Here is a 15,046-nt window from a genome sequence, read left to right as displayed (position 1 = left end):
GAGAAAAAGACAAATAAGGAGCCATACTGTCAGCAGAGGCTTGCTTCTAACTGCTTCAGATGGGCTACAGTATGAGACTACTCAAAGGCAGTGGCTGAGGGACGAAGACCAGGATTCAAAGCCTAGGAGTGTTCATATGAGACCTGGCAATTTTTGCCCTTCACTGCCGGTTCCTAACTGTTCCTTCAACTTCACACTTGGAGGCGGGGCACAAAGGCAACTAGCTCCAGCATCTGTCTCTAAGAGCAGAATATCTGGAGAGGTCAATTTTTTCACCCTCCCTGCCCTGTCTGTTTTAGTTGCTTCCTCCCCCTCAGCCTTCTCTTTCTTCTTGCACTTGGTGTGTTCTTGGAAGAGTTCTCCCTTCCAGTCCTGAGATTCCTCAGTGGTTACGAGACCAGCCTTGGGAGTTAATAATTACATGGAGCAATGAGTTAATGTGTTGCTTTGCGAAGCTAAGGATACTTTCCCCGACTCCCTGATGCTTCTTGGAGGTAGCAAAGGTTAGGGCCACGGTGTCGCAAAAGAGGAGACAGGCAGGACTTTGGGCCTCAGGGCAAAAGGGAGGCCTCCACTTTCCATGCCCCTCCTGTTGACCTGTTATTTGTTCCCAGAGGCCTGCATGGATCCTGAAGGTGTAGTGGAACGACTGACCCACACCTGTGGATGACATGGACTCCTGTGAGTGGCTCTACTGTAAGATACCCTCAGTCACCGCATTACGTCACCAGCTGTGCTTCGCCATGGATGCAGGGACCACTGTGTACAATCTATCTGCTTTTGATTACCCATCTGGAGCTAAAGCAAGGGAAGGGACAGCAGAGACCTGGAATGCCGGTGTTCTCATGTGTGAATGTCCTGTCGAGGCATCACAGGATGGAGAGGGGCCCTCGGCTGTAGGAAGGTAGGAAGAAGTTGGTTAAGACCTAAGATGTAAGGGTTTTGAACTGCATCAGGGAAGGGCATGGTGCTTTGGTTTGGTCTGAGGTGGAGCTGAGGGGTGAAAAAGGGTAAGGGGCTGATGGTCAGCATTCATTGCAGGGGCTGGGGCAGTGCGTGAGGAAGGGAAAGGTCATGCACTGATAGTCTAGCTTCTCAAAATCTTAATCCTAGTACCTCCTTTTTCAGTGATCCTGACACAGGTAGCTGGCACTGTAACTCAGCTGCTTTGTCTCTGTTTTTTGTACTTTACTGCATCTTTAAATTCCAGATTTTCCCATTCAGAGGATGAAGTCCTTTTCAGTGGTGGGAGGGATGTGCTGGAGTCAGGGAAATGGGGGTGGGCAATGGGGAAAGAAGTTGCAGTTGTTGGTGCCAATTTAAATCCCAGCCATACATTATGACCCCCAGCTGGGCTGCTTGGCGTTCTGCTTGTCCAAAACTGCTTCTCCTGTTCCAACAGCAGAATAAAGGGCATATCAGCTCCTGCGGATCTCAGCTATAGGGGCAAGTCTTTTTGTTAAGTCCAGCAGTGCAAACCCCAAGCCTTCAGACATTATGAATCAGGACCTCTCAAATCAGGGGACTGGCTTAAAATCATGAAACTCTTTTTTAAAGATAAAAATAAACTTCCTTTCCTTTCCATTCTGTTCCATTTTGCCTTCTTGTCTCCTTGTCTCTAAGCTCTTGGTGTGCTTTAACTTCACCTTCTTAAGCTTTTCTTTGCAATCATGGGGGTTAGAAACTTGAATCTTATCTATTTTTTTTTTTTTTTAATTGAAGTCCCCTGCAGTCACTTGATTCCAACCACTGGAGCTTTTTGAGAAACAGCCACTCTCACAACTCTTGCATTAGGCTGATAGAATTGACCACCGTGCCTGCCTTCCCCTGAGAAATCGATGTGCTGGCCTCTAGCTCCACACGTCTGTTTCCATATGCCTATTTGCAGGGGTTTGGAAGACGGTCTTGTGACTCAGCATTGGGCTAAGATTCAGGAGAGCTGAGATAAATTCCTGGCTCTGCCACAGTCTCTGTGTGTGACCTTGAGTACATCACAAAATCTTTGTGCCTCAGTTCCCCATCTCTAAAATGAGGGTGCTTGCAAGCTTTCCTTTTTCAGCAGGAGATGTTGCTTACTCTGTGTGCGGGCTTAACAAAACAGGTCCTGATCTCAGTGGTGTTTCACCAGAGGGCATCTGAATTGCACTAACAACAACCGCAACATACAGGCAGGATCCCCATAGTACCAAGGCACTGAGTACTTGTAATAAAACTAACATAAATCAAACAGGGTCTCCCCCACAAAGGTTAAATACAACATGGGCTCCCAAGTGGTGGGAGTTGACACCTAGAATATGGACCCTAGCCAAGCTGGCCATGTACTTGACCAGAAAGGAGGGTCTGGCCGGCATGAATGCCTCATGCCTGCCGAGGCTGGGGGGACGTGGCGCGGCCCTGGGGGTGGGAGTGCGGTGGCAGGGAGCGGGGAGTTCCCACAGGCACTGATGTTGGCGGCTAGGGTGGGCTGAGTGGGGGCCACCCACAGGCCACTGCAGCAGTGTTGGTGCAGGGGAGGAGTGGCGAGCACTGACTGGCAGTTGGCAACCACCTGCAGATGCCACTGGCAGTATCACCGGCAAGGGGAGGGTGGCAAGCGGTGACCACTGGCAGGCATCACTGGCACCATTGGCGGCATCCGGTGTCAGGGGGTGCACTGCCAGTCTCAGAGGCACCCCCTACATGTCACCACTGCTGGCCGGGTGGGTCTGCAGGGCCACTTTCCTCTCCTTGCTCCATTCCCGTGTCGAAGCTGGGCAGCGTCTGCTGGCTCCTTGGCACTGCCCGCGGCCTGCTGCGCGCCGTGTCCCTGCTTGGCACGCTTCTTTTGAACCTCTGAGGCACTCCTCCCCTCCCTGTGTGTTTTTATCATTCTTTGTCCCACGGATTCTGCTGTCCCCTTTGCCTGTGGCCTCCCCGCCTAAGGGAGGCCAGTGAGCGACTTCCTGGGCTGGGTCCCCGCTTCCTTGTCAAGGTGGAGGAATCATTGGGGAACTTGGGGCGCCTAAGGCTTCCCCTGCCCTCGCGGGGGTGGGAGCCCCCTGACATCCTCAGGCGGGGGTCTTTACAGTGCTGCCAGGCCCTTGGGAGCCTGCCACCTCTCCCCCTGCTGCATGCGCACGCGGGCCCCGACTGGGAGCCCTCTGCTGGGACGGGGAAGGCCACCCCAGCCGGGGCACCCCGAGGAGCCGGCGGAGGCCGGGAGGGAGGAGCGGGGCATTGCATCCTGCAAGCGGAGCCTCCCCGAGGGCACGTGACCCGTTCCCCATCTCCCGGGCGGAGCCGGCGCCGGAGCGGGCCGGGCTGCAGCCCCGCGCTGCAGAGCCCCGCCGCCGCCGTCGCCGCTGCGCTTCAGGGGCTGCTGAGCCAGCATGTGGCGAGGGTAGGTCTGCAAGGCGTCCCCCTGCTGCGGGCGGAAACTTTCCTTTGCCCTCCCTGCCCCTGCCCTCGGCGGCTGCGGGAGGGCACTGAGGTGGGCCCCGCTCCACCGCACCCCGCGCAAACCCTTCCTCGCCCCTCACCCCCCGAGCATCATGCCCCTGGGGACAGCAGCTGGCAGAGCCGGGGCGCGAGGTCCTCTGCATTTCCCCGCTGTTCCCTGTGCCCGGCTCGCCTCGGCTTCCCAGAGAAGTTGCAGAGTCTCCCAACGGTGCCCTCTTCACTGGGATGGTTTAGGCAGGGGTGGTCCTGCCTTGAGCAGGGACTTGATGACCTTGTGAGGTGCCTTTCAACCTCACTTTCCTATGACCCCCTTCTCTTTTTCCCCTTTACTCTCTCCCCCCTCCAAGGCTGGAAGGGACCAGAGTTCAGGCAAGCAGTAGCCGGCGCTTTGCTGTGGCCCTGAGGAGAAAGCCAAGGGGCTCCTGGCAGATCCTACGGGATTCCCACCCTGGGAGGTCTGTCTGGTACCGGTCCTGGGGACTTGGCTCGCTCTAGTGTTGGCCTTGAGTGTCCATGCGCAGGCAGGACGTACTCCACGCCTGTGCTCCCCAATGGCTGGGGACAGCAGACCTGCTGGTGCTTTGGATGGGGGAGAGGCTGGTTGTGTTTTTCCATCAGGATGGGCTGCCTTTCGGGAAGAAAGGTGTCTTAACGCCTTCAGCTTCTTGTCCTTGGCTTTGAGCCCAGGGCCATGCTTTCTGCCTTATCTCCTCTAGCCCCTGTGTGTATGTAAAGAGATGGATGAGTGGTGGCAGAAACCTTTGTCTGGGGAAGGTGTCTGTTTTCCCCTGGCATTTGAGCTGTCCGGGACTAAAGCAGAGGTCTGGTCCGAGCAGCTGAGGAGGGAACAGGGAGTGACCTGCGGTTGGTTTCTGCAGTATGCACAAAGTTTCCAGAACCTCGCATCCAGGAGGCTGCATTTTTTTCCGGAGGTAACTGATATTATTGGCTATGTCTTTGAGGAGCAGCCCACTTCTGTCAAATGAGGTATGCAGTAGAGAGCAGGCGAAGGGGAGAGAGACCCTCTGAGCTGTTCCTTCTTGTTGTGCTTTGAGACCATGTTTGGTTCATCAGAGGTTTGTTCTCCTTCAGAAACCTCTCCTTAGCTGAAGGATGGGGCTGTATGAGAGGCAGGAACAGGGAAAAATGCCCTGGACTAAGAGGAAGCCACTTGCTCAAACAGAAGAAAGGGAGAAAGAAAAAAGACAGGGAAACCAGTGGAACAGAAGAACAGATGGAAAGATGAGAGTGTGTTAAGAGCACAGAACCAGACTGAAGGTGAAGGGACCCAAAAGTGTTAATGGCAGTGAAAAAAGGAGGTGGGAGTCTGGGGAGCAAGCTCATCCTTAGAATTTTAGGTCTGGATCCTGCTGAAGTCAGTGACAGCATTTTCTTCTTACTTCAGTGGGAGCAGGATGGAGCACCTAAAGAGGAAATTGTTTCCTGATATGAAAATTGCCTCTCTCAGAAAGTGCGTGATTCTTTGTGATTCATCTCCTCTTGTGGTGAGATGGGGCAGCTGGCATGCATTACAGGCACCTTGGAAATAAAAAATGGGAAAATATTCAGCTTCTAAGCATAATGAAACCATGCTGTTGCTAAGATGGGGGCTGCAGGAGTACCTCTCTTTAAGGTTATCCCAGCATTTCCATTTTAAATGTTGGTTTTGAGTTATTAACAATTTTCACCCATTTCTTCTGTAGCTAGACTAGAAGAAGCCCAGATTTTCAAGGCTTGATCTTCTCTAAGGACAGTGTGTGTGAATGCATGTGCGCATGTGCACGTACAGCTAAATCAGTAGAGAACTGGACTAAGGCAGTGTGTCATAACAAAGAGCCAATAGATATATTTGTGTAACGCATCATTCCTTTGAAAATGCTAAGCATGATCTAACCAACATCAAATATGAGAATGCCCTAGATTACTTCTCAGCTGATGGGTGTCTATACAGCCAAGTACAAGACTGCTGCATACTATGTTCCAGCATAGTAAAGAAGGAGCTCTGTTGTTGTGGCAGGGCAGAAGCCTTTGAGCACTATGCTAGTGTGCCTTGGCCTGACAGGTGGGAGAGGTGCACATCTGAAGGTAGATGTGGGATGGCAGTTATCAGCAGAGCAATGAGTTGGCTAGGGCTGCATTGTACTCCTGGGTTTTCACATCAAACCTTGACTCCGGTATTTTTCCATCTCTGCACATGTGGGTCCCAGGCCCGTCCATGGCAAGAGATCAGAATATAAGAGGCAGGATCCGCTGTGTAGATTCAGTTGCAGAGTTTAGCCTGGAGAGACCCCTAGGCAGTTCGTACAGGAAATAGCTGTGTCAGATCAACTCCACAGGAAACGATTGGGGCCTGCTGGCAAAAGTGCAGATCCTGCACATTTTTTTTTCTCCTTTTCTACACAATCCAACAAAAAAGTTTCTAGCTAGCACTTCCCATGCTGAAAAGCCTTTGAAACAAACCACATCCTCCTGAAAAACACAGGCCCCCTCTGCACCAGCAATTGCAAAAGAGAGCAAGCCTGCATCACCTGCCTGGCCTCAGTAAGGTGTTGCTTTCAAAGCCATAGCAGGACAGTGGAGATAGTCTTGTCTGTGCCTGATCAGCTGTATAGTTTAAGATCCCATCTCTGCTGTATCAGTGCTAGGGTACTCTTTTGAGCAAGGCAGTCCTAAGATAGGGGAATGCACTGATTCAACCTACAGTGAAGTCACAGTAGCTGCAGTTTAGGTGGGATTTAAAATGTCCTCTGCGACACCAATTTGTGCAAAGTGGGCTCTCTCTTTCCTTATTCCCTGGCATACCCCTGCTTTCTAGGCTAGGTAGGAGTAGGTTTCTTCCTATTATTTTTTCATTCTCAGCACATTGGTAATGAGGTGTCTACCCTCCAACCCAGAGAAAAGGATCACGGCTCCTTTACAACAGTATATATTGTGTCATTTGGGAAGAGGTGCTGCGCATCCTCAAGGTCGGCACCGTATTCCTACATCATCAGCACTTCTCCAACTCGTGGGCATGGGGATGGAAGTCTGAGTCTAGAGCTTTGCTACCTGATAGTGATATTCCATCACTGCATTGCTGCTTCAATGTTATGACTATTTGTTAAAGGGTAAGGGAGGCAGGTAGAGCTTGAGGCTGAGAATCACAAAGCCTGGGTTCTTTTTTTTTTTTTAACTTTGTTAAAGCAATTTGATATCTTCTACACTATATGACCGCAAAGCAGGCTTTCTAGTGCTTTGTGGCAGCAGGTTAACTGTTGGAGAATGGACTCTGCTTTAGGGCTCCTGGTGTTTGTGCCTTGACTGCCACTCACTGGGAGGAAGCCTGTTACCTACTCTGTGTTTCGGCCTCCTTATCTCTCAAATGAGATCCCCCCACTAAGGGGTGCTATGGAGGCTTTTTAGTTAGTGTTAGGAAGAAACTTTGAGTCTCTTACAACTGCCAGAGGAAGTATTTAAAGCGAGTCAGCAGTTGTAGCACTTACTGTGTTATTTATTCATTTATTTATTTATTTATTTTCTCCTTCCTTGCTTCCCTCTTAATTCATTCTTCCCAACCTGATTTGTCTCTGCAGTAGTTTTTCCACCATCCTTTGCTTTTTATTGTTCTTCCTTTTTCATAGAGTTGAAAAGTCTGACTGGGTGCATCCAGATGAGTGCGCACATGTGGTTTGTGGCGCCTCAGAGCTGTCTGAGGTGCCTCGGACCACACACAGTCCACATGTACTCATTCTCTGTGCTGCTAATTTGCAGCGCAGTGTCAAAATTTGACACTGGGAGATCCCAGTGTCAAAAAAGGTATGTGTATACAAATAAATAAAAGCACCGTGGCGCACACAGCAGCAGCCTGCACCACCAGAAACAGCCTGGCTATCCAGAGCCATGCTCTGGCTGCCGGCCATGCTCTGTGCAGCTGGATCGGCACTGCTGCTGCCTTGGGAGGCCCCCAGAACCCCAGGTAAGGCTGCAGGTGCTGGCTCCAGCCTCCTCTACCCCACCTGGGACATTAAGTGCACACTGGAGCACACGTGCAGGGTCATGCCTTGCGGCACAAAACAGTGGCACAAATATGTGCTGTTGCTATTTGTGCTGTGGCAGATGCACACCTCTGTGTGTGTACGCTTGTCTGGATGTGCCCACTGAGTCCCAGGTAGCCCATTTCTTGGCTGGTGCAGGAGTGTCTCTGGAGGAGTCCACCTGGCCTAATTTTAGGTGTCTGCAGTAATGAAAGTTTCTGGCTGATCATTTATGGGACTTGAACAGCTTAATAGACCTCTTACGGTTCTCCAGTTTAATATCAAATTCATCTTGGGTGCAAATCCATTGATTTTCATTGGGGCATATCAAGGCTGGGTTTATCTCAGTTTAAATGTTCCTTTGATTAGCTTCATCTCATTCTTCCTAACGATACTTTATTAGGTCATCCTGACTAATCCTTCTCCTTCCTTAGTGTTCATAGCCTTCAAACACTTTCTTATCCCATTTTCCATTTGTCATTGTTTTGGGAAGCAATGCATATTTGCTTGTGTTAAACTTCCCTCATCAATTAATTGCAGCTAACCATTGCATCATTTCTCATGCTCTTTCCTGAGTTCTGTCTTATTTGCTGACATGATGGTAGAGCTGCAGAAATGGATGTTGCTTGGTCCCACTAGTGATGAAGAGTAGACCTCTCACCTCTCTCAGCAGTGATGCAGTTCCTCTACATACACAGCCCCAAACTGTATTACCCAGTTTTGCTGGTGCTGCATTGTGGGATTCTTGCTAACTTGGGGTTTGCAGGCCAGGGTCTCAGTGGAATGGCTTCTATTGACTTCAGTGGGCTTTGCGTTGGGCCCTCCTTCCCTTGATGCATACAGCTGCTTTCCTGGTGCCTCTTTCCTACCAAATGTCTCTGTCTGGATTATTTTTGCTTGAGGGTATTAGGTTATGCTTTTCTAACGAGTGCTTATTCCCTTTCTTGCCTTTTCTGTCCCTGCCTATACCCCTCTCCTTGGTGGTATTTTCAACATTTCCCAAGTTAGCACTGTCTGCACGTAAGTTAGCGAGCAATTCCCATCCCTTTCAGATCATCATATTCTTCAGACCAGCCATCTTTATACCTTTTTTCCTGCCCAGCCTTCCAAGTGTTTTTTTCTCTGCCTCTTATCAACCATTCATGGCAGGGGGCTGGTCTTCAAACCTGTCTGCCCAGAATTCAGCTCACTTGGTCCCTGATCCAAAGTCTATTCAAGTCAGCAAGAGTCTTTCCATATACCTGAGTAAGCCTTGGATCACGTCCCTGCTGCTATGCAAATAATAATTCAGGGAATCCTGACTGCCCATACTTCTTTCTCTCTGTTTTCTTCCTCAAAACAGGTCTTGTGAAAGGCACTTGGCTTCTTTGCCTTTGCTTTTAATCCATCCACTTTATCACTCTCCCTGTTTATTAACATACTGACCTGTCCTCAGTCAAATACATTCTTGGGGAATGGGGCCTTGCATGTGTGAAAATTCTTCTTATCCTCCCTGGCCATTAAAGCCTCACCCAGGATCCTTATAATTTCCTCCCAAGAATTACCCGGCTAGTCATGCTGCCGTTTGGTTGCCACCCCTTTTTCACATGCAGCAGCTATCTTCTTTTAACAGGGGTTTCAGACCTGAGCTAGCTTCTGCTGCTTCTTTGCAGCCATCTGTTGGAGTGGCAGTCATACCCTCCCCTTCTGTCTTTTGCTTCTTCCTTTTTCTACCTCTTCTTTATTTTCTCTTGGGATCCTTTTGCTTTGCCCCCTTGCATTTGGATGTTGCTTCAGATTCCTCCTCGGCCAGCTCTTCATTGCCTTTTACTTCTGCTGCTCCCCTTCATGATATACAAAGCAGCAGAGCACAAGCGAAGTGTTGCAGGCTGGTGCTTTCACTCGTATCTACCTCTGAGGCCAAAGCCCTCACAAGGGACTGTTGACAACAGTTATTGACTGACACCTGGGTTGGCTGTTTAAATGCATCTCAAGGTTAGTATGCCTCTGACAGCACTTTGTATCAGAGGCCATGTTGCCTGACAAGTGTTGGGTGGCTGTCTTCTCTGCTCAAGACCCCTCTTTTGTTTTAATCAAACATAAAATGGGCCTTACAAACTCACCATTGTGTCCCTGTGGCAAAGGAGATAGGACAGCCCAGCATATACTAACTGATTGCCCTCCATATGGTCCACCAGAGGGAGCGAGCAGTCTGAAAGATTGTAGCAATATTGATGGATCTGCTCTAAATGGTTGGAGGAGTCGACTTTCTGAAGTCATACGCGAGGAGAAGAAGACGATCCCTCTCGGATTCCAGTGGCACAGCTGTGCATATTCCTTATTCTGGATGCCCACAAGGACCTTCCCCTTCCTTTTCTGCACTCATCCCCACTTCAGGCAGTGGGGCAGCCTCCTCACTGGATGTTACCCCTGTCCCAAAACTTTTTGCAGGACTGGAGTTGCCTCTCCAAATGTCCTTTGGGTTCTCCAAATCTGCATGCCCCTCCTGTGAGAGCCTTCCTGCAGCAGGTCAGGAGTTGAACTAGGCACAGCGGGATGCTGCTTTGGGAGCCTGTGGCAGTCTCCTAGCCAAGGATCTTGCAGTGCCTCAGAGAGAAATCTGGTGGTTTCTTCAGAAGGGGGGCCTGCTAGGTTTCAAGGCCCTTTTTTCCTGCCATGGCTGTTTTTGTCAGTCCGTGAAAGCTACCTGTTGGGAAGAAAAAGAGAGGCTTAGCTCTTCAGTGAATGAAAGTACATGGGACTGGGCAGCCTTCTAGGGGAGTGTTGTGGGGAGATAGTAAATATTTAGTTAGAAATGGCAGGGGTGGTTGTCGCGTGTTTGGGAAGTGTGGGTTTGCCATGGAAGAGGATGAAGGTTTGCTTGCCAGTTGGAAATTTTGGGCCACGTAGTAATTCCCAGCCATCCCTCGCTGGTGGGATAGCATTGTCCCTAATTTAACACCTGCTGTGTGTTTGCTTGTGTCCCACACAGACTTGCTGTTGTATGTAAATGGGGCAACGAAAGTGAGACATCAGAAATGCTGGGTTATGGTGCTGAGGTTAGAAATGGCTCCAGGGTCCCTAGAAATGCCCCAGAGTAACGGGTTTGAGTCCTGCTGCAGTCAGCCTTGGCCGTCATGCTGCTAAATGAGACAAACTGAATTCTGCTGAGTTTGCTGCATGTGTGCCAAGGGCCTTTCAAATTAGACCTGAAAAAGCAGGGCTATGACTTTGAAAAGCGACTGGGGCATTGAAGTCAAAGTAGATAGATTTCCACGAGTACCCATCCTCTGAGCATAAGGCCTTTTTTAAAATGTCTCAGGCTGAGCACCCAGAATTACTGCTTACTGCTCCCTGACAGCCTGTCTATTCTGCATGGGCCATAAAGATCTGGGGGCATTTGTCACAAGTAGGGGTGCAGCAGTAAAGATTTTCTTGGCTGATATTGATAGCTGATTATTAACCAGCCACATCAGCTGATATCGGTCTGATAACTTTGGGGTTGTCAACTGGGGGTACATGTACCCTCAGGGGTACTTGAAAAGGCCCTAGGGGGTACGTGCGGGCAGGCAGGGACGGAGCGCTACCACACACACTTTCCCCCCCCCCATTGGTGTCCAATTGCACGCAACTCCCACCTCCCCACCCCTCCCCGTTCCACGTCCAGCTGCCGGGGGTACATGGCTTCGTGTTCGGCTGCCGAGGGTACAGTGATTCAAAAAGGTTTAAAACCCCTGCGATAACTGATATTTAGTAATTGTTGAACAAGCTTTAGTTCAAGTGCTCCCATTGCCATTTCTAAGCGTGGGGATGCTGAAGCAGCAGACATGCGGTACTTTAATTAGAGCTGCTCTCAGAGCCACTGTAATTAATATCACAATATCACTGAATTAATATCACAATATCACTGTATTAATATCACAATATTAACAATATCAGTTACAATGGCCAAAAAAAGCCGATAATGTTAATTTTCCTTTTATTGATACTCATCTGATATGCAACCAATATGTCAGTGCGCCTCTAGTTAGAAGAGAAAAGGATTTACCCCATAGCTAAAACTCTCTGCTCCCCATTGCTGCACTGTCATGCAGTTGCTGGATTTGAAGTGGTCCCCAGACCCAGAGGTGACTGCAGCTTGGCAATGAGATTCCAGGAGAAATGGAATCCCCTGTGTCTGTGGTTTGTAAAGCACTTTGTAGGGTGTGGAGAGAGGTTCTTGTGTAAATATATTTCATGGTAACAGTTTGCTTGACACTTGGCAAACTGAAAAAGACAACACAATGCAAACAGGGAGCGTCTTAAAATTACAGGCAGTGCAGTTCAAGCGGATTATCACATGCACACAGATACACTGGACAAATAGCTCTTCCTAGTTCTTATTGCATGTAGTTGTTTCAGGCACTGGTTAGTTCTTCTGCCTAGTAGCAGTCATAATAGTCCTTTGCACTTACAGAACCCCTTCCAGCTCAAGCCTCTGAGTATTTTGCAGGCATAAATGGGTTGATAATTCTTGCAAGATTCCTGTGAGCTGGAGAAACATCATCTGCAATTTGAAGGTACAGAACCTGTAGCACCCAGGGCGACATGATGTGTCCAAAGCCACATGGTTTGGCAGTGACAGGGCTTGGATTAGAACCCATGGGTCCCCGCCCTGATCTTTGCCTACACAGCCATTCTGCCCTTCATAAGGTGATGATAAGCAGGGATCCTGGTTTTCTCCGATTTTAAAAAAATCCCCTATTTCAGATAAAAAAACCAAACTCCAAATCCACATTTTTCTGTGATTAAAATGAAACGCCACTAATACATGATGTAAATATGTGGATTTGGGGTTACTTTTTTTAATCTGAAAATTGGGGATTTTTTCCCCAATATATATTAGTGGCATTTCATTTTAATCCGGAAAAAATGGGGATTTGGGGTTACTTTTTTAATCTGAAAATTTAGGATTTTTTTAAATTGGAGAAAACCAGGATCCCTGATAAGTGTCATTTTTAGCACTAGGCCCTGGTGGTGTTTGTCTTGCTAATACATGCAGCATCCCTTTCCCCAACTCCTAGACTCTCCGCAGAACCTGGTTGGGCCAAGTCTGGGTATAGAGGTTGCTGTTGCAATGAGGAGTGGGAGTTGTGCTCTCTCCTGGGACAGTTCAGTTCTCCCTGGCTTGGGAGCTGCATAACAGCAGAGATACATGGGGTGAAGTGGCAGCTGCCATCCTTCTCTATCTGCCCACCCTTCCCTAATTGCTCTTGGACAGCAACCTTGTAAGGAGCTTCCTGGCCCAGCCTGCCACTGGAGACTCTGTGCAGTCTGTGTTTGAAGAGCTGAATGTGAGGAAATGGCTTGTTTAGGGCTTTCCCTTCCTAGAAGGGCCTCTGCTGGGATTCAGAGAGGACCCAGCCAAGGGTGAGGTGGGGGAAGGGAAAAAAAGAGGACCTAGTGCCTAGCATCTCCTGTGAGCCTGTTCTGTCCCTTGCATCTCCTTCCACTCCTTGGAAAGCCTCTGGCAGTGAGGGAGCATGCACGCTGGGTTGGTGAGAGAAGGGAGCTGTGGCTGGCCTCCCCTTTCTAGTCCCAGATCTGGAGGGTGCAGGCTGGATGAGAGTTTGTGCTTCAGCACCTGGAGTTGGAGACTCAGCCTCTAAGCTGTCACCCCCATACAGCTTCCTTTGGCTTGGAGCTCATGCTCTTGTGTGCTGTGAGCTGAAGCTCCCTTAATGCAGTATCAGCCTCTTGCTGTGTGCCTGTTTAGCCCCCTGCATGGCTATGCTGTGCCTGGAGAAGCAGTAAGCCACTTATGTGTAAAAACCCTTAGTTTCCAGCTGCCTCACTCAGCCCAGCACTGTGGTGTTTCTTCGTGGGCAGGCAAGCCAGAGGAGGGCCTTGCAGTGCATGGGGCAGTGGCGTGGGACAATGAGACCATGACACATTTCAGCCTGCCTGTAAATTTTGCTGGAGGCCAAGTCAGTCTGCAGTATTGCTGTCTTTTAAGCTGATCCTCTGCCTCTGTCTTAGTTAGCTTCACCTCCTGGTATGAAGCTCCCCTCAGTTTCTCCAAGTTGCACATGTTTGCCTGGAACATTGTTATCCCTAATGGTATGAGCAGCATCTCTCTGTCACCTGGTATCAGGACGCATGCCAGGGGGTATAGCAGAAATCTGGCTTACAAATGAGGCAGTGATCTGCTCAGTTTCTGGTTCTGCTGTCTGTCTGTGCCCTGAATCCCTGACCTGCACAGACCATTTGCTGCCTTTCCCAGGGTGCATTTCATGTTTGAATATGCTTGTGTCCTGCAGCCAGGCCCAGTTTGAGGAAGGCGGCCAGAAACAGCAAGTGGTGGGGCAATGGAAGCCGCTAGTGCCTTCCAAAGGTGGAAAGGAGCTGCTGGAGTCGAAGCCTTGCTGCCTGGATGCTGGAGGAGGGGATGAGACCCAGTCCACTGCTCAGCTCAATGTCTCCCGTCTACGCAGCTCCTCGGTGGAGATCCGGGAAAAGGGGTCTGAGTTCCTAAAGGAGGAGCTCCACAAAGCACAGAAGGTAAAGCTCTGAACTGTAAAGTTCAACCTCCCCCCATGAGCCAAATGCAGCCCACAGAGCCATGGCTTCTGGCCCATGGGACTCCCCATGGATCAGGAAATATGGCAAAGGAGGAGTGATGGCAGTTAATATGGCCACTCTCTCCCATTACTGAATTTCCAGACCCCAGGGCTCATGGTGGGTCGGAGTCAGGCTATACCCCCTTCCCTCTGCCTAGTGGGGTTGGAGCTGGATGGCACCCCCTTCCCCCTGCAGGGGTGGGTCAGCCCCCCTTCCTCCTGCATGGTGGGTTGGCACTGGGCTGCCTTTGCCTCCTCTGCATGGCTGGATGGGACTCTGCCAGGCCTACTCCAGATGCCAGATGATGACCACCAGTCAGATCCGTCCCCTGGTTGAGCACCACTGCTCTGAAGACAGTCTTTCCAAAGACTGATACTCTTGAGAGCCCAAGAGTGTTGGTAGAGCTGGGGCTGAGCCTGACCTGCCTGGGAGATGGTGTTTGCTGTGACTTTGAGAGCTGGGAGGCTGACGTTTCCATGCCTTTGAGGGTGGGAATGTGCCTCAGATGAATTAGTGACACATGCAGTGGAGTAATTAGGGAAGGGAGTGGGGAGTTGGAGTCTGCATAGAGGTGGCTGGAGGCGGGGATGCAACATTGGGAGGGAGAGAACCGGGTTGGAGGGGCAGCTAGGCACCTTGGGAGAGAACAAGGCCTGTGGGGAAGGTATGGGGAAAGAGTGCACTGGCATGCACGTCTGTCCAGGGAACCCAAGTCCCCCTGTCTTCTCCTCTGCAGGAGCTGAAGCTGAAGGATGAGGAGTGTGAGAGGCTGTCAAAGGTCCGGGAGCAGCTGGAGCAGGAGCTGGAGGAGCTGACAGCCAGTCTGTTTGAGGTATTGCTTGCCTCTCTTCCCCTCTGCCCCTTCCCTGACCCAGGGTCATTCTCTGTCTCCCACTGGACAGGTTCTCTCCACACCTTGGGCTGCCTTACTGGATCCTTTCCTGTGGTTCTCTCCAAATGCCACCAGCTTGTCCTGTTACACACAGCAGGGACCGCTGACGCCAAGGACAGAGCCT

The 15,046-nt window shown here is 50.2% G+C and overlaps 1 protein-coding gene across 6 annotated transcripts in view; it reads left to right on the top strand.

The window, feature by feature from the left end:
* The first annotated feature begins 410 nt into the window (after positions 1 to 410).
* RAB3IL1 (RAB3A interacting protein like 1) overlaps positions 411 to 15,046 on the top strand; it is a 31,010-nt gene continuing 16,374 nt past the window's right edge. The window contains exons 1-3 of one of the 6 annotated variants that reach the window (XM_019485234.2): positions 411 to 904; positions 13,730 to 13,970; positions 14,767 to 14,862. In XM_019485234.2, coding sequence (XP_019340779.1) covers positions 672 to 904; positions 13,730 to 13,970; positions 14,767 to 14,862 — 570 coding nt within the window. In that variant the 5' untranslated portion in view covers positions 411 to 671. Of the gene's footprint in view, positions 905 to 3,264; positions 3,380 to 4,289; positions 4,371 to 13,729; positions 13,971 to 14,766; positions 14,863 to 15,046 lie in introns of those variants that run through there. The other 5 variants (XM_019485233.2, XM_019485236.2, XM_019485235.2 and 2 more) reach the window with 5 other exon arrangements.

This window comes from Alligator mississippiensis, chromosome 2 (assembly GCF_030867095.1).
Source record: "Alligator mississippiensis isolate rAllMis1 chromosome 2, rAllMis1, whole genome shotgun sequence".
In the NCBI taxonomy this organism is placed as follows: Eukaryota; Metazoa; Chordata; order Crocodylia; family Alligatoridae; genus Alligator; species Alligator mississippiensis.
This window is presented reverse-complemented; position numbering and strand designations above follow the sequence as displayed.